At 44.2% G+C, this 19,779-nt stretch overlaps 1 protein-coding gene across 11 annotated transcripts in view; it reads right to left on the bottom strand.

The window, feature by feature from the left end:
- Positions 1–1,249: 1,249 nt before the first annotated feature.
- DOCK10 (dedicator of cytokinesis 10) overlaps positions 1,250–19,779 on the bottom strand; it is a 266,571-nt gene continuing 248,041 nt past the window's right edge. For 8 of the 11 annotated variants that reach the window (XM_078450838.2, XM_078450839.2, XM_078450834.2 and 5 more), the window contains 7 exons: positions 13,440–13,586; positions 10,927–11,137; positions 9,303–9,493; positions 7,329–7,429; positions 7,038–7,176; positions 5,201–5,276; positions 1,250–1,997 (listed from right to left, as the gene is read on the bottom strand). In XM_078450838.2, the coding sequence (XP_078306964.1) occupies positions 1,936–1,997; positions 5,201–5,276; positions 7,038–7,176; positions 7,329–7,429; positions 9,303–9,493; positions 10,927–11,137; positions 13,440–13,586 (927 nt within the window). In that variant the 3' untranslated portion in view covers positions 1,250–1,935. The remainder of the gene's footprint in view (positions 1,998–5,200; positions 5,277–7,037; positions 7,177–7,328; positions 7,430–9,302; positions 9,494–10,926; positions 11,138–13,439; positions 13,587–19,779) is intronic. The other 3 variants (XM_078450840.2, XM_078450836.2, XM_078450832.2) reach the window with 1 other exon arrangement.

Here is a 19,779-nt window from a genome sequence, read left to right as displayed (position 1 = left end):
AACAACAGCAGGAGCAGAGTCTTCCCAAGTTCCTGGGGCCAGAATGATGTGAAAGTAGGTTAGAAGAGCAAAGATTCTAACACAGCCAGACAGATATCCAGAGAGCTGGAGTCAGGATGAAGCTGGGAGTGATACCTTGAATCAGATGTTAGCTCATCACAGGGTTTTGTTTTGTTTTGTTTTTTAATAAAGCAGTGAGTTCTAAGTGAGTTCTATTTTAGAAAAGAACAGTTACATAAATTTTGAGCGATCAGAATTTTCATCTAATATATTGTTCCTTCTGCATTCACAGCATTTAAATATATCTAAGCTCGACCTTCCTTTGTGGCCCTCTGTAGACCCTGGCCAACGGACTTTTGAAGGAGAAAGACAAACTCAGCCAAAGTACCCTAATTTGAGGCTGGACCTTTGGAATGGCTGTGGAGGATGAATATAAAATGATATTCCTGAGCTTGCCTTCTGCATCTGGAGGCAGCTCAGATCAGTCTCACTGCTGCCAGCGTTGGCTGGGGGACAGGGGTGGCTGAGGGAGGAGGTAGGATGTGTTAGTGGTTCCCAGACCCGGCTGGAGATCAGTCACAACTCTGTTGAAAACACAGATCGGCCAGGATGAGCTCATAATGCTGCAGTAACAAACAGGTCCTGAATCGTGGGGACCTTAATACAACCAAGTGTATTTCTTAGACTCTATCAGTGGGAATGTTAGTTCGACAAGGTTAGTGTGTGTGTGCATGTGTGTGTGTGTGTGTGTGTGTGTGTGCTCATTGTGGTCACTTGGGGACTCAGGCTGATAGAGGCTTCATCTCCATGTGACTGCTTCGGTGAAGGGACTGGGCAGCACCACCCACTGGCTTTTAAGGATCTGCCTGAGAATGACACACGTCACTTCTGCTCACATTTCAAAAGCAAGTCACGTGGTCAAGTCTAACTTCAAAAGAGGCGGGAACGTGCACTCCTACCACAGGTTTATAGAGTGTAGAGATGGAATATTTGTGAAGAGTCCTATTAAATACCACAACCCTTAAGATTCTGATTCATTCTATCTTCCCCAATCATTCTAGTGATCTAACTTTGGAAACCCCTGGCCCATCCAATTGATCTTTGGAAGAACTGCCTGGCTGCTGGTTGAGTTCTTTTCCTGCCTTCTTGAAAAGGCACCGCAGGGAGTGAGTGTAAGATTGCGTTAGCAGACGTCCAGCAGTAAACCACTTTTAGGAGCAATTCACCCACTCTTCAAGAGGGAACCAAATGCAAAGTAATTGTATTTTTTATTTCTATGAACAACAAAATACATAATTTCACATCCCATTGCTTTTGAGAGCACATATATTACAAATAAAGGAACTCCACAAACTTTAGAGATTAGTATTTATCAACATGTTTGTACACATACACAAATATTTTAATATAATGGTATCTGAAATGTTATTCATATAATTTTAGCACTGTCATAAGTATTAACTAAAAAGGCTCTTTTAAATTTGGTAAAAACCATATATTTTACAATCTTCTATTTACATTTGGAATATGCTTAAATGTTACAAAAACATTCACTTTGACCTTTAAAATCTGTGTACTAGGACTTGGTATTGAACATATTATAACTGACAGCAAACTTAGGGTTTGCTTTTGAGCTACACATTCGTTGGAATTTCACGGCAAATATTCAGCTTGGCTTGATCAATGCTGCTCAAAGGAATAAAAAAATCATAAGAAATGTGCAAAGCCGAAAGCTGGCGAAATTCTCAAGCTAGCGAGGTAAAAAAAAAAAATATTAACACTATAAAAACTTCAAATAAATTAAGTCTTTCTCTTCCCCGAGATGAGCTACAAATTCAGAAGGGTCCCTTCGAGGCGCGTCTGATGCAGTAGACCTCCCTTCAAGTGTCCTCACTGGCTGAGATGGAGACAGTGGGTAAAGGGGGAGCCGGCCTGCTAATTACTCGTGGACAGGTTCGCTCCGCTCCGCGCTTTGATGGGTCGTCCCTGTACATAATCTTGACAGGACAAAACATAGCGAAAATCGAGAGTTTCATGTTAATATCACCAAACGCGAAATGAAAAGCCAGAACAAGGATCTTTTTCTTCCCCACAAGGATTCTGCAAGCTTTTGGAAATGTACTTATTAGAGTAGTTCTGAAGAATTTTTTTTTTTTCCAAGCCCATGCCGTCAGCATTGTGGCAAGATTTAAAATAGCTTCACGGCATAAGAGACTCTTAAAAAATGAGAATAAACTGAGGGTTGATGGGGGGTGGGAGGGAGGGGAGGGTGGGTGATGGGTATAGAGGAGGGCACCTTTTGGGATGAGCACTGGGTGTTGTATGGAAACCAATTTGATGATAAATTTCATATATTGAAAAAAAAATAGCTTCACGGTACTCTTCAGCTATCACATATGAATTTATAAGTGAACCGCTTTATGATGGTATCTGAATAATTCCAGAATTTTACTTTACTTTAAAAGTTTGTAATTCACATTGTCATCTACAAGAAAGGGAAGCATCTGAAAGGTCATTTAAATGTTTGCATTAATGGAAATTTAATGTACGAAAAAAAATATACCTTGACCTGACTTTGAAAATAATATTAGCGTGTCAAATAATACTCTCCTGTCAGATCTGTTCAAATAATGAAATGTAAATATTATAACAAGAGTAGACCCCCTGGACATCTCTAAGATGTATCTCTGTAAAGAAGAGACTTAATGAATATTTCAAATTTCTAGTTATGAAGATTTTCCCACTAGCTTCACAAATTACTGTGGTTTAGCTCTAACCTTCTTCTAAGACAGATTAACACTTCTGTCTGCACAAGGCACCAAGCATCTGGGTACCCTACACTGCCAACAAATTCTTACGATCAACGCCACAAGTTCTGCGCCAGTAATTTGGGAAATAATGTGTGCAGAGAGTATCTGAAGCTCCCAGAACAAGATGACTTTGCATCTTGCCTACTTGGCACTGTGGCAGAGTAGATCTGCTCCTCTCTCTGTACTTTATATTTGAGATCCATTCCCGCTGCTGACTTCACTATGCTATCGTCCTCACCGCTGGAGCCGACTCCAAATGAGCATCTTATATTTATGTTTCATCCAGTTACTTACATGTATGTCTCACGCCTCCATTAAAGGACGCTTTGATGTTTTGGCTACTTATAATATAGTGTGGCGTTCCCGGCTGCCTATAAAGGTAGTTGTCTGCCTGTCATTTAGCAACTCCAACTGCTTTATCTCGTCTATCCTTTTTATCCTCTTCCATCTCATTCCTTACACGGACGTTTCTTTCACTGATTAGGTGGCTTTAGGATACCCTGTTAGCTGAGATTTTTCTGGACACTCTTGGAATGAGTTGCATAATTAATTCTATTTCTTTCTTTTTGTTAATTTTTAAAAATGTTTTATTTTTTATTTTTGAAAGAGAGAGAGAGAGAGAACAGGGGAGGCCAGAGAGAGAGGGAGACACAGAATCCGAAGCAGGCTCCAGGCTCTGAGCTGTCAGCACAGAGCCTGATGAGGGGCTTGAACCCACGAACTGTGAAATCATGACCTGAGCTGGAGTCGGACATTCAACTGACTGAGCCACCCAGGTGCCCCAATTAATTCTATTTTTGTTTTTCTAAAGTTCTGTATCTATTCTAACCCTTCCTTCCTTCCTTCCTTTCTTTTCTTTCCTTTTCTTTCGCAGCAGGCTAAAGTTTATTAGAGTATAAGATCAGAAAGGAAGAATGGTAGGAAAGCTTTCAGAGAGGGGACATTCAAAAGTGAATGCCCACTATTTCTATTTTTAAAGGTTCAATGGTAGAATTTCTCTCTTCCCTGTAATTATATATGTAACTTTCCCCAGAACATGTCATGAGTATAAAAGTATGTGAATGTATTCATGCTTACAGATTATGGTTTGCTCATGCATTACAGGATTACACTAAAATTTGACTACTCTTCCCTCCGCTACAGTTTGAACCCAATCATTACGGCCAGGTGCCTTTTCATTAAGAAAAATTGAGAAAAGAAGCAAATAATTTTTGTTGTTGTTGTTGTAAATCTGAACTGAGCTAAATACCCATTTTAAAAAATACTATGGACTTTGTAGATCTTTATCACTGGCTATCTATTTCTGATTTCAGGAAATTGTTCATTACAACCAACAAATAACACTTGTCGATACTTGCCATGACAATAGCTTATTTTGCTCTAGATAACTTATGTTTTGCTATGGACAATTTATACTTATGACTGATAATTATTGATTAACCAGTTCTTCCTCTAGAATCTCTTTTACAGAGCTAGGAGTTAATACTTTGTCCTCATTTCAATCTAAGGTGGAAATGTAGTAGAGTAAATCAGTTTTAAGGAAAACTTTTTTTGAAGATACCATGTACATGTTACAGGACACATATTGTAGTCATTGTCCCATATATAACTGATGTGACAAATTTCCAGGACTGGGAGAAAGTCGATCTTTCCTGCTGACAAATCGGTCTATTTTACTGAATAATATGATCTGTGCCATCCATCCATTTCTTTTCTTTGTGTCAATTTCTAGGAAGCACAGAACCTTTGTTTTGACTTTGCTTCTTTTAGCAAAGGTTTCCTGGGAAAAAAAATTATCTTTCTCTCCTCTTAATCACCTGGTTCTTGTCTTTGTCTCTTTTGTTTGTTTTATTTTGTTTTTGTTGCAATTTGAGGTATACGGAATCTCCGTTTAGGATACGAATGAGCTCAATCAAATACACTTTATAAATTGGGGGAGTATGAATTTTCTTTTTAAAAGCTAAGTTGTTGGGGTGCCTGGGTGGCTCAGTCGGTTAAGCGTCCTACTCTTGATTTTGACTCAAGTCATGGGCTTAGGTCATGATCTCGCGGTTCTTGAGTTGGAGCCCTGAATTGGGCTCCATGGCTTGGGATTCTCTCTCTTGTTCCTTCTCTCTCTGCTCCTCCCCTGCAGGCGTGTGCTCTCTCTCTCTCTCAAAATAAATAAATAAAATAAACTTACAAAAAAAGCTAAGTTGTTAACTTTGATTGGCAAGCTTCCCCCCACCCCACATCAACCTATCTTGAAATGGAAATAAAGTTCTTCTAATGAAACACTCAGAGAACACTAGCCACTATGGAGATATCTGGGGAATATGAACAAGTAGGAAGGGGTAGGCAGATTAGAAGGCCACAAAGGACAGTGTAGACAAAAGGAAAGAAAAACATACCACTTTTGCTTATAGTACTGAGGGAAATACTAGACACAGAGGAACAGAAGCTGTACAGACACGGACCGTGACAAAGCTGTCAGGAAAAAAAAGAGAAAAGCATTTTTTTGCCAGAAGTTTCAAGGTCAGATGCAATTTATAGTTGGAAACAAGCATTTCTTTACCACCTTTTCCAACTTTAAGATCCATTGCTTGTTATTTTTGTTTCACTCTCAGATGTGATCACCCCTTGCAAGCGAGGCATCCCTCTTGAGTTTTTAATTCCCATCACCTCTTAATCATCTGAAACCACGAATAATAATCCCTCATTGAGGAATCCTAGCCAGGAAGATAAATGATCTCCAACGTAAGTCCATTAACCAATGTTTTTGGCTACTCTGGAGAGTTTAAAATGTGGGTAAAAGGAGGGGTGCCTGGGAGGCTCAGTTGGTTAAGCGTCCAACTTTGGCTCGGGTCATGATCTCACGGTCCATGAGTTCGAGCCCCGTGTCGGGCTCTGTGCTGACAGCTCAGAGCCCGGGGCCTGCTTCGGATTCTGTGTCTCCCTCTCTCCCTGCCCCTCCCCTGCTCACGTTCTCTCTCTCTCTCTGTCTCAAAAATAAATAAACATTAAAAAAAAATTAAAATGTGAGTAAAAGGAAATGGAAAAGAAGAAAAAAGAAACGTGGGAAATGCACTCAGAAGAAAACATTCATGTGATACATTTCAGGCTTTGTGAATAGTGTGGATAGTGTTCGGCCATTTATTTAAAAAAATTTTTTTTTTTTAACATTTATTTATTTTTGAGACAGAGAGAGACAGCATGAATGGGGGAGGGTCAGAGAGAGGGAGACACAGAATCTGAAACAGGCTCCAGGCTCTGAGCTTTCAGCACAGAGCCTGACGCGGGGCTCGAACCCACGGACCGTGAGATCATGACCTGAGCCGAAGTCGGCCGCTTAACCGACTGAGCCACCCAGGCGCCCCAGTGCTCGGCCATTTAAAGAGATGAAAGGAAACGCATTTTTAGTGAGTGGCTACTATGCATGAGGCACTATCAGGAGATTATTCAAATTGTCCCCCTCCCTCAATTATTCCATAAAGAGCACATCTAACTTCTGGAGGGGGCCACGGGTAATAAGATAGATGTCCAGGTCCAGTGTGAGAGTTGATGGATGCTGGGAAGCCAAAGAATAGCGCTTGGCTTTCGACCACTTGATTATGTGTCCCTCCCAAGTACCGTGATTAATGAATATCCAGATTTTGTGCACAGCTTTATAGAACATGCTGGCTACATGCCAGAAATCATGGATAACTTGCTGGTGGGGTAGAGGATCGAGTTTTACCCAGTTCTGCACATCTTCAGGAGGCCCAGCCTGTGTAGAGGCAGTCTCCATCGTGATGAGCCAGGCCCTTAGTCCTGGCGTTCCTCTGGAGTATGGTGCAGAGACCCCTGGTGGCGGAACTGTGGGACTCCGTGTCACAGCCTGGGAGTTGGGACGTCCTACATCCGGGACGGGAGTGGCAGCAAACCTAGCGGAACGTCGCCCGCTGTTCCTTACTGTCTAATAGGTTCCATCTGTTCTAGAAAACCAGTAGCTCATATGGTTTGGCTAAACATATCTGAGAACTTCGGAAATCACCTGGGTTCTCATCTTCTCTTTTGTTTTTTAAATAGATCTTTCCCCAACCTGATCTCTGTTTGGAGAGGCACGGAATGTTGTACACGGAGGAGGGAGCAACTCAGCGCCATGGTGGTCACGAAAGAGAGGAGGCATTTACAGGCCTCCTGGCACCGGGGCTAAAATGGGCACTTCCTATGAACTGGCAGCGTGGGCCGCCTCCAGGAAGGTCTTACCTGCTCATTCATGATTGTGGAGAGTTCACTGAGCATGTCCTTATAATGGGACCTCAGTTCTTCCTGGTACTCCAGCTGATCCTCCTTGATGAGGCGCTCATTCACATCAAGGGCCTGTCCACACGCGTCCGCAAATTGCCTTTGGGGACAGCAGTCAGCAAATTAACGGCCAGCCCCAGAAAGCGGCAACTCAAAGTCGGGCCTCGGTGAGACTCTGCTGCCTTGGAGAGGGTCGGGCGGGTGGCTCCTGCCTGAAGGAGTTCCAGAACATTCCAACAAAGAAAAGCTTACCTGAATATTTCCTTCAGAAGTTTTACTTGGTTGTCAGGGTATCTCTTCGCATTGGTTTCTTCAAGGAAAGCTCGTGCGTAGGCCATCGGCCCAGCGTTAACCTGTGGGGGGAGAAGAGAAACGTCTGAGGAGAAACCCATCTCCCCCTTGGCTGGAGCCTTCTCCACAGCTAGAAGGAGTAGCTTCCATCATGCAGCGCCCACATCCTCTCATGCTGCTGTGGGGTCCACCGATTTGTTACCTGTCTTCTCTGCTGTCCCCCCACTCAGAAGTCAGTAAGTTACTGAAGGATCCCGCTGCGTGCTATACCTCACGGTACCTTCTCTCAAACGGTCACTTGTCCCTCGTTTCACATTTTTTGTCACGTCTTCCCTCTGCTTGCACCGTTATTTTCTTACTATCTTTGAAAACTAGACTCGTTTTGATTTACTCACGTTGAATTTTAATATCTGTGAAATCAAATGTGTGATGTACTACTTATTTATTTATTTTTTTTTCTATTCACATTCAAGTCAACCCTTCACTATTAATGGCAGCCATTCGCGTATGCACCCCCCTGGGAGTCACTTTTTCACCGGATTCCGCTTAACAGTCTGGCCTAGATTCCGGCCGGAGGAGGCATTTATCAGATTTGCCGAATGAATGCACGATGCCAGGACCCACTCCTGCTCGCACACATGCGTAGGCTTCCATTCACGAAGGAGTCCGTACCCTTTAGTGCTTATGGTCTCTTCATGTGACTGTGGGCCTTGGAAGGAATAAGGTCACAGCAGAAGGAAGCTAACACTGTATTCGAGCTGCCTTCAGATGCCCGTGCCTGCCAGGTATTGCCAGCATGGCACAATGAGTAAACATTCTGGATGCTCCCTTTTGTGCCCCCCGGTCCAACGTCCACCTTCCTTGACACAGCTCTATGCTGAGAGAAGCTGTCCCGTTTGGAGGACAGCAATGGTTCTTTTGCCTTCCGGCTTAAAAAAAAAAAAATTATTATTACTATTTCGAGTCAGCCATGGGGACACGCAGAAGAGGTGGGCGGGGAAGAGGAGAGCAGGTCAACATCAGGGTCGGCCTCACTGATTTTTCCTTTTTGCCTCGGGCTCCTATGTAGTTCCACACGGCATTGTTATGGGCCTGCCTTTGTTTAAAATTTTAACTCTTTGCTCATTATAAATTGTTGGCATCGCACAAATATTATTCTATCCTGGGTACTGAGGTTTTTGATGCCCACTTACATTTTGTGCCCGAGGTGAGTGCCTCACCCGAATCTCCCTGGTCCCAGCCGGGCTGGGTTTGTTGGCCACAGGGTTTCCTCTGTGTGGTCCTCTATCTGGCAGAGGTGGCCTCAGCAGCTGGCTCTCCCAGCTCTCGCTCTATTCAACCCGCTCTTGTCTCCTCTCCAGCTCCGGATCTAGGGGCGGGTAACAGCCCCTCGGTCTTGTCAGCTCCTGTGCCCACCTTGTTGTTTGTCCTAAATACTGCTTATACCTCTGCAAACAGTCTGTTTGTTCTCTTTTCTTTAATCACCCACAGTGAGCAGGCCATCTGCTGCTTTACCAGGCCCCTGACACTCAGATAAATACCGACACACAACTTGTGAACCAATAAACATTTTTAAAGGATTTGTTTCTGAACACGTTCGTGAGGCTCTCACGGACAGATATTGACGAGACAGCCGTATTTGTCATTCATTCATTCATTCATTCGTTCACTCATTAGATTTTCGAATATAGAATAGAGTTTATGCGGAGAAGATGGGAAAGGAGGATTTTATTTCAGCTAAACTTAAAGAAAAGAAAAAAAGGTTCGTCTCCTGGTGTTCGCACTGGCAACAAAACAAAGTTTTCAAGACTCAGAAAAAGTTGCGGATGGTATCAGAACAGAAAAATGGCTCTCACATCCTCTGTCAGAAATTTCTAGGGCACTTGGTACCAGGTGCCACGGGCCGTGTGTGTCTCTGCTCTGGACAATGCCTACCTTCACGCTGACACTTCCTTGGACTTTGAGCTGCAGTCTGATCATGTCCACCTCGTCCATTGTGCAAAGCTGATTCAGCTCAGAAACTTTCTTGGACATCTCGTCAATGGCCACTTCGATAGGATTCAGTTCTGTGCTCGACTGGCTTATGACTTGTATTCGCTTCTTCACGTAGGGGAACAAGTGACTGGCTGCACGAAAGCAATGCGAGAGAATGTAAAGCCTGAGGGTTAGGGACGCGTCCAGGGTACCCCTGAAGGTCCGGATGATCTTGTATCTCTCTTTTGGAAAATGTTTATTTATTTTTGAGATGCACACACGCGCACGCACACACACACACACACACACCGTGCAAGCGGGGGAGGGGCAGAGAGAGAGGGAGGCACAGAATTGGAAGCAGGCTCCAGGCTCCTAGCTGTCAGCACAGAGCCCCACGCGGGGCTCGAACTCACGCACCGCAAGATCATGATGTGAGCCGAAGTCGGTCGCTTACCCAACTGAGCCACCGGGGCCCCCCTTGTATCTCTTTTTTATACACAGCACATTCCACCCTGCACTTTTTCTGTGTATGTGAGTTATTTTTTCTCCTGTATACCATGGTGTCTAACGTCTCTTAGGTTTTGGCCCAACTAATGTTGCCTGGCTTGCTCGTACGCACCTGGCTGGCCAACATGTCCTCGTTTTATGGGCTGGATTAAGGCCTTTACAGTCTCCAACCACTGAAAAGATTACAGTTTCCCTCACAACTTATAATTCAAATAAAAACGACACTAAAGCACACTAACGAATGCTTCTGTCTCCACCAAATAGCACGTTATAATCTCTTTGTTCCGATCGTTTACGATAAAAGCGCTGAAAAAGTTTCCCGGAAGATGAATGTGTCCTGTCATCTGGATGTCGCTGCTATTCTTGTATCCATTGCGCTATCCAGGACTGCTCATCAAGATTCTTCTAGAATACCCTCGTGCGTCTTTCTCCTCCGTCGGCCTGAGGGGCCCCTCCCGCGTATTCCCATTTTCTCTCTCATACTCTGCTCACCTGAACGTCTTGCTTTACTTGGCTCTCTCCTACCAGACCGTGAACCCTGAGGGCAAGAGTCCTGTTGCATTTGTTTCAGCTCCCAGAACGGCGCCCGGCACCTAGCAGGCGCTCACGGCACGGTTGCTCAGGAAGCGAGAGGCTCCCCGGCTCCTAGAGTAGCTCTAGACAGCGCTGGAAGGGATGTGGGAGGTCATCCCCTGCGTTCAGCTGACACGTGAGGAGCCCCAGCTCCAGAATGGTTTCGAATCTTGCCCCAAGCACACAATTCTGAGAGCTGCTAACCCTCAAGTCACCGGGGGTGGGCCCAGGGAGGGACGAGAGGTTAAGTTCAGAGCTGTTCCCGGGACACCGGCACCATGACCTTTGCGGCCCTGACGTCTACAGTGAAGGGGCGGATGAGGTAACCGTAGGGGCGGTTTCTCTCCTGGTTGACTTCCCAAGGGGGGGACGCCAGCTCTCCCCGGCCGGCATTCCTAATTTCGCACACGTCGGGTGGCTGTCCGCGAGACTGCGACCACCCCCGCCCCCCACCAGGGGGCGCGCGTTGCAGCCAGCGCTCCGCCCGGCCGCGGGCGGCACTTACTGGTCAGCACGGTGCGCCTCTTGCACTGCTCCTCTACCCCGCCGTGCTTCTTGCCCGACAGCGTAAAGGGCGTCTCGAAGACGAAGCGGTTGATGTTGTGGTGCATCTCGAAATCCGTCTTCCGGTCCTCGATTTCCTTTTCCTCGAAGAATGGTGTGACATAGGTCACCTGGATGTAGGCATATTTGGGGTCCAGATCCTTGGGGTTTACCTGGGTGGACGCGTTAACGGGGGAAGAGAGTGGTGAGCCGCAGGTGCTCCGGGAAGCGAGCAGGGTGCTCTGCGTTCCCCCCGCTGGCACCCTGCCGGCCTGTCCCTGTCCCCGTGGGGAAGAACAGGCAGTCGGATCCTTTCAGAGGCTGGGTGGCCCTGGAACCACAGAAAGAGTAACTGGCCGGACTGCGGTCAAGCAGCCAGATGGTGGCAGAGGTAGGACCGGAGCCAAACTTTCCGGTAGTGACGTTCTTCCAAACATACACACCTGGCTAAGGCGTTTCACTTATAATCCTTTCTTTTCAAGTGTTTATTTTTGAGAGAGAGAGGGCAGAGAGAGAGAGAGAGAGAGAGAGGCAGAGAGGGAGACACAGAATCCCAGGCAGGCTCCAGGCTCTGAGCTGTCAGCACAGAGCCCGACGCGGGGCTCGAACTCACAGACCACAAGATCATGACCAGAGCCGAAGTCGGACGCTTAACCGTCTGAGCCACCTAGGTGCCCCTCTTTTCTTTCTCTTCTGTAGTGAATGTCCTCACTTTTGTCTAGAACACAAGCTTTTTTTTCCTTTTTCTTTTTATGTATTTTTGAGAGAGAGAGAGAGAGAGAGAGCGCAGCAGAGGAGGGGCAGAGATAGGGGGACAGAGGACCTGAAGGGGGACAGAGGACCTCTGCGTTGACAACAGCGAGCCCGCAGTGGGGCTTGAACTCACGAACCATGAGATTATGACCTTAGACTAAGTCGGACGCTCAACCCACTGAGCCACACAGGCGTCCAGAGAAAACAAGCTTCTTAAGAGTGGAAATATATCTCCTTGTCCTTCTACGATTCAGCCATGTACCTAGACCTGGGCTCGGGCTTGTAAGGTAGAAGGGGGTTCTTTGTTGGCTGAGTGGATTAACTGGTTAGCCTGTCTCATGATTGCAAATATATTTATTTTCAGTTTCTCTAATACCTTCTCTTATCTGCAATAAGTCATCCTATATAATTTCTTCACTAATTCTGCTTTGGTGAATAAGCTTCAGAAATAGCAAGCAGGCTAGGGGTCCCAAGAAGAGCCAGGGAATTTTCAAGGTTGGAAGAGATGATTCTCAGCCTCTTTTCTAAAGATTTCTGGAAGAATTTTTAAACTTCTTCCAGCTTTCTCCATCTGTTTACGTACTCACTGCCTATCTGATTCCAGAAATTTGAGGAAGCTCATGAACTTATTTATGATGTTCCTAAAATTATACTGTAAGATGAGTATAACTGTATCTACTTTACAGATTAAAAAAAAATTCAGAGTGGTTATCTAGTTTCTCCAAGATGGATCACCAGCTGATAGAAGGTGCCATGATAGAACGAAGACTGCAGATGCCTGCCACTAAATTGGGCATTTTTCTCATCTCACTAGGAACCCTATGTTTCCTATTTAGGAGTGCCACCATGAGGGTGATTCGAGTTCTTTCCATCTTTAAGGGGAAGGGGATCTTACCTTTCAAGCTAAGGGAGAGAGTGACGGGCACATCGTGACAATTTCTACCCAGACCCAGGAATCTCATGCCCCGATCCCTCCAAATACCAGCTGAGTAAAAGAGGAGGGGAGAAAAGAGACCTTTTCTTTGGTGGCCCAACAGCGGCCTCCCCACGTGGGCACCAACCTGCTTTTTGAGATGCATTCCTCTGCTATACTTTTCTGTCCAACCTGTGTTGCAGACACCTGCCATTGTGTCCCCTTCTCATTCCTCCCTGGCATCGCCTGTGCCGGGCTTCTCAGAATGCCCTCTGCTTCCGGCAAACGGCTTCTCACTCTGCGATCCCCAGATCAGACATCCTTCCTCCGTGAAGCATTGCCCAGCCAAGAATGAGCTGCTCAGGGAGCCCTGAACTTTCTCCCTGTGACTTAGACCTGTCTCCCGAGGAACTCCCTGGGCTCTATTTAATTAACCGTTTGCATGTAGCCGCCTCTTCTTAACCCCGTGTGCACCGTGAGCTCTGGAAAGAACAGTGGGCCCCATCACTTTAACCCTTAGGTTGCTATTCAAATGCAAGTAATCTATGGCAGAAGTAGAGAATTTGGTAACTTGTTTCTAAGGTTACCTAAAAGTTACTCAAATAAACACACATAACATTTTTGACTAAAAAAAAAAAAAAAAAAAATCGCCAACCATCGAATAAACAAACAGCCAAAACCTCCCGTGTGGTTGAGGCAGGTTACTTTGCAGTCAGGCAGAAAATGAAAACCTTAACAGATACAGCTAAAAAAACTTAAAAAAAAGGAGTCAGTTATTCACATGTGCATGGATGCTGATTTTCCTTTACCTTGTTGGAATCCTGGATTATCTTCACATTGTCTGCACCAAATTTATCCGCATAGAGCTTGAGCAGTCTTTGAGATATCTCCGAGAGGCCCGTCAGCTTAGGCTCTTTATAAATATACTCCTTACCTTCCTCCTCTTCAAAAAAGCCCTATGGGAAACGCACAACGAAACACCAGTTTTATTAGGGCGCTCCAATTGCAAATCACAAACACAAACAAAAGCTATTTACTTAAATAATATATCCAGTCTTCGGTTGTTATCCAAGCCATGGGTCAGCACCCTATGAAATTGAAAGAAAAAGTAACGTAAAGAAAACAAAATATCATGTTAGAATCGGCCAATAATGAAACACTCCCCACCAGGCCAAAGACCCTCCTGAGATAACCTTACACCTGTTTTCTCTGTTTGCAGAAATCCGTGGTTACACCTGCTTGCACGTATTTTGGGAGAAGAATGCCCTCATGTGGCAGCCTGGGGTAGAACACAGAGTCTGGAGTAATTTTTGGCCTTTTTCATAAGGGCTTCTTCGCGTCTTTGGCACGAGCGGAGGAAACTCTGTATGTCATGTAAACGTACCTAGAGGTACGAGTCGATACGCACCCCACATCATGTCAGATGCAAAGCCACAAGTCTCTGGATCGTTGTCCTAACAGGAATGACATATGGTAGGGATGTTCCCAAGTGCTGCTATTTTAAAAAGAACTGTGATATGTCTTCAGACGCCCGATGCAAGCATATGCAATTTCATTATTCCATTTACTTTGCTAATAGGTCTTTTACAATCCTGCAAAGCTAAAATAGGGGATTGAAAACAGTAACCATGCCATCATGTTTATGCCATAGGAGCAAGTAGGTTTCAGCCTCTGTTAATTTTATTTGTCTGGTTTGAAATGGGGTGGGGGAAGGTAAGATTCTATCATCTGAGGATAACCAAGTGAGGCAATCTTCACATCTCCTTCTCTTTGAAGAGACACAGCATCATCTTTCCTGTGGAATGCATGTGGCCTCAGAATACTGGATTAAGTGGGGAGTTAAGAACCTAGGCTCTCACGGTTTCTTCTGACTGCAGAGTTTACCTCATGAAAATGGCTTTTGAGGGCCAGGTGAAGATCCGGAGGTCAGAAAGAATCTTAGCTGTACTTTTTCTGCTTTTCTTATTTCTGACTAAAAAAAGAAATATTCATTGTATGTAAAACACACACGCAGCAAGCATTCTAATGCTGTACTTTTGGCTAACGTGAGGTGATTGATCTAAGAGTAAGGATTAAAATGCACAACCATATGGTGCTTTATGCTTGCAAAGCACTTCTGCCAGGTTAAGTCTGACCATGTGAACAGGATCCTTCATTTCATAAATGGGCTGTAACTGAAGACGATGAACTCGTTCATCAGCAGAGTTCTTGGCAAGCAGGTAATTGCCTGTTTCCTTGTGCGTTTCCAGAACTGACTTTGGGCTCTTCAAAGGCAGAGAAGTGTCTTGTCCAACAGTACATGTTCAGTGTTCAACACAGAGCCCAGTCTTTAGGGGAATTTCACTCTACCTTCGTTGAATGAATAAGCAGATGAATGAAATAGTTCTTAGAGGGCATACATCTTCAACATGTGTATTTGCACCGGGTATAACTGGAAAAGATTCCATGGATTCTAATAAAGATGTTTTTATTGAACGATTTTTTTTTTTTAAAGAATGGTCAAGACGAAACACAGCTGAATATAGGAGTCCCTTGACCCCAAACTGCTAAAAAAAAAGTGTCTTAGAGTATTGAAAGCTCATAACGCGCTTCACCGTCATTCCTCAAGAGTTGGTAGGGGTAGTGAGGTCTGGCCCGGTTCCCACATGGCTTCCAGCCTGCCATGGTTTTTCTGTCTCTGTCTTTGTGAAGATTTGTCTGGTTCAAGGTCAGAAGTTAGTGGCTAAAATCGACAGACTGACACATCAGAGAAACAGGACTTCTGAGGTCATCAACCAGAACCCCCACAGGGCAATCGCTACAGCCGCATTTGCAACTTCCTTTTCAATAAGAAAAATGTCTCCAAGTTTCAGGAAAAGATTTTCTCACCACGCTGTGAAAACTAGCACAAAGAGACATTTTCACTGTGAATTTTTCTCCACTGACAAATTTCTGAGTCCAGGGTTAGCAGCAAGGGAGAGGTGGGAAGCAGGATTTTATTGTCGTTACTCTGACCGTTGGCTCTGGTCTCAGTCATGACCTGTGACTTCCTTTCATCCCAGCTCCTTGATCTGCATGATGGAAATAGCACAGACTCAGAAGTCTAGTGGGAGACCCCAAGAACAGTGCCTGGTACACAATAGGCCCTTGGTGTGTGTTAGTGCTGATGAGGAGGACAGCAATAACAAAGAAAAACATTCCGTGTCAGCAGAGCAATCTGAGCTCTGACTAGCATGCAGGGAAAACAGCTTAACTGAGTGTGGAGTGCTTAAAAATACACATCTCCAGCTGCTCTGCATGGCAACTACAGTTTTCCTTATTATTATGAAAGGTCTATTGACGCTGATTTCAATATCTTGGTAAGTGACCGATCAGAAAGAAATTGTGATTATTTACTCATTTGGCCTGAAAATAGACACCTGTTGGGACTATTTTCTGTAAGAAGTAGAAAGAAGCTGGAGTGGAAGAATTAAAAATTTCATCTGCCGTCTTCTGGGGATCACGCAAGGGCTTCTGGAGCCAGCTCAATGGCAGTTCTGAAAATAGGGGGAACGTGTGCTTACCTTTTACCCAGAGAAACTATCAAAGCATAGCCCACTGAGCCATAGGACACTGTCTGAGGGAAGTTTTCAATTTCTAGCTCTCTGAAATAAATGATTCATCAGTAGGGACACAGGTGATGACAACCCAGGGGTCGTCTGTCTTTTGCTTCCGCCCCAAGGTTACGAGTAAACTGCCTTTCGTGGCAATGGGAAATGTGATCTCTGCATTTCCCTTGCTGGTTTGACTTGCTAAATGTCACGGTACAACGCGATACATATTCTGAGCAGTCGTTGTGAGGAAACAGTACATATTCCAGTTAAACAAGGACTCTGAATCAGCGCAGTTAACAACCATGAGTTACGAAGCGTGCAGGCAATAGATGATGATAAAAATACACTTCAGTGGAACTGGTAACTAAAATTGACTCCTTATTAGACGTTTCTGAAGATTCTTCAGAATCCACAAAGCCCCTGCATCATTACGGGGAATGTCAAATATAAGCGTCCCTGCTATTCTACTTAAGTATTTTGAAGTTCACAAGCAAAGGAATGCATTCAAAGAGGAACCTCGTGTATAAATGTGGGTCAGAAAGTATTAAAAGGCTAGATGCTAAGCTAAGCTACAAGAATGCAGACATTTTCATAGAAACGCAAACCTCTCTCTCGATATATATTTTAAATACATATGTGTTAAAGATAGATCTCTATATATTTTAAACACAAATTATAAGTATTAAAAATATATTCTATATCAATGACTTTCATATACATGGGGAGCCAGAAGGGTGTAGCACACGACCAGAAGGTGGTTTTTCAAACTACACATCCGCCTTCTCTCCTCCTCTTAATCTCTTTTCTGTCAAGTTTCTGAGACACATCTACACCCATGCAGGCAAGATGGGGAACCATGAAATCTGTATCTTTTGGCCAACGGAAGAAACAGTCCCCAAGCCTTTCATTTGTACATTCCAAGAGCATCTGGCTGATATTCTAAGTTATGCAATGGGTATTCCACTTGCTTGCTTTCACGCTAAATGTCAGGGCCTAAGTATTTCATTGATTACAGGTGGGGTTTGATCACTACTGCTGTTTCATCAGTCTGGAAATGAATACATCAGGGACACTCTGGAGGGTGCTTTATATAGGCCGCTCTGTGTAAAATTTCCACAGTCAATGACGTCAGGTGTTGCATTTGAAAATCCATGTTATGCAAGACTTGTGTTCTTAAGGCCCCCGCCATGAAAAAAAGGAGTTTCCAACTTGTTTTCTATTATCTGCCTCCTTGCAGACATAATAACTACACTAGCCAATACCATGTGATGAAAGCACTACCCACACGGGACGCTAAAATATTTACCGGAAGGCCTTAGGGAGGCAAAGAGCCTATAGCATATTATATTCCCATAATCTTCGTAACATGATTGCAAGACATGCCAATTTGGATATTAAAAGATGAATTTTACAGGGACCTAAAGTGCCATCATGAAAAAGAAATTATTTCTGACTACGGGGATTATGCTAATCAAGTAGTTAAGAGTTTATCGTAGATCTTTAGAACTTTCATTCTGCGCACGTTCAGGGAAATGTTCAAATCGAGTTAGTAGCTCTTCATCATCAAGTGTGAAGTGATGTGCACTGTCCACGCCTGTTCGAGACCTGTTCACACTCTCCACTTGGGGTCCTGGGACAGCTTTTTGAATTTCATCTGAACAGTGATGAACGAGGCTCTACATTGCCGTGTATCAAGACGACCTCCATTAGGTTTTGTTCAAAGGGGGCTGGGGTTTGGGCTTAGAAAGTACCACGCTTAGGCATGTACCCAGGTCTGCAGATTTTCCAAAACACGTTTAAGCTTAGGTTGGAACTTTTAATGCAAGACACTTGAGAATACTGGCAGCGTTAAAAGAGAAAAAAACCAAGTGCACAGTCAGCACACGTTATTGAGGAATCTGCAAAAAGAACAAAGTTAGGTCATTTGAAAGTAGCTCTTTCCAGACCTTCCCCACTGCCCCCCTCAGTCTATTTAGTACAAGGGTTTTCAAGTATTCTTTTAGTAGGTGAGTTAAGGACCCATGGCCCCAATTTTATAAACGAAGGTAGAAAATACTGGTAGGGACACGGGGAGGGCTTAAAGAATTACAAAAAGGTATGTACCGGTCAGACAATGTGTGGATAAGGAAAGAATTTGTCTTTCCAACTTAATCGACAATAATTATGTTGAATCATTTTTGTAGGTACAAAATGATTGAATATAGGCACATTCACTTGGTTCACAGAATGAGAAAATTCTTCTGTGTTCCAGAGCTCTAGGTGCCGACATGATATTTCTGCCTCTGCTGCCTTTCCAAAATTTTTCTTTTCTTTCTTTCCTTCTCTTTCTTTTTTTCTTTCTTTCTTTCTTTCTTTCTTTCATCATTTTATTTTTTATTTTATTTTTATTTTTTTAAATATGAAATTGATGGTCAAATTGGTTTCCATACACTTCTCTTCACATCTCAAGAGACCCACTCTGCCCTACTGGGTAAAGATTTAGCCCACTGGTCATCTTTTGTGTTGGGTATCGAGACCATCACCTCTGCTCAGAGTTCCCCACCAAAGACAGCCCTATTTCTCTACGACACTCGTACGGAAAGGAGGAGGGTCCGATCAGGAGACTGGCAGGGTGCCCATCAATGACCACTGCTCCAACCTCTAAGACTCTGACCACCATGCCCTTTATAATCAGCTGTGCGTCACAGTGGTCCGAAATGAGCAGACAATCTCCAACACTAAGCCTACTCTACACGCCCTGCAAACGCGTGGTGCTCGTATTTATCTGAACATGCGCTGGAGTGTATGTGTGTTTACGTAGGTTTTTAAACTACATCTCCCTTTGTGCGGAATGATAATACACACATAAAATAAACGATACATTTTTGTAATTCAGATAACTGGAATAAACACAATTTAGTTCGGGAAATGCCGGATGACTCCAAAATGAATGGAAGCAGGATTATCCCAGCGTCGTCCCCAATGTTGATTTGCACACAAAAAAGTTACGGTTCAGTAAAACCATATGGAGGGAAGTGTGAGGATTATTAGGGCATGCAAATGGAGAGAGAGAGAGAAAACTTACCACAGCCTGGAACCATCAAGACCAAAGGAAGAAAAGAATAAACATCTGCATTAAAATCTGGTAGGAAAGCAGCATGTTTTATTTCTACCTGGTCAGTACGCCTAGATTAGATATGGGCTGGAGAAACCATCAGGTGGGCAATCTTGTTTTCACGACCGGACTCTTAATGGCAGTTTATTACTTGTTCATTGGAAAGACGGCCCGAAGGATTGTAGATGCGAATCTTGGTTAGCTGAGTGCACACCGTGTGTGCCACTTCTCTCCTGCTCATTTGGTCTGTGGCCACTCCCTAGAAACCCTGTTTTTCTCCTGAAATCCCTCCATGCCCACATTCCCTTCTCGATGGGGCGTCCTGCCATTTTCTTTTTGCTAATGTTTCCCTGAGGTCAAAAATTGTTTCTTTTCTCCATGATATTCAAGATACCCTTCCCTTATCTTTCTCCTTCTCTTCTGCGGATTCCTACGCTTTCTCCCTGCCAATGTACGTGTCACTTCAAATAGTTCTGTTTCTCT

This window comes from Panthera onca, chromosome C1, assembly GCF_046562875.1.
Source record: "Panthera onca isolate mPanOnc1 chromosome C1, mPanOnc1 haplotype 2, whole genome shotgun sequence".
Taxonomy (NCBI): Eukaryota; Metazoa; Chordata; class Mammalia; order Carnivora; family Felidae; genus Panthera; species Panthera onca.
The sequence above is the reverse complement of the archived record's forward strand: the minus strand, read 5'-3'. Positions and strand labels throughout refer to the sequence as shown.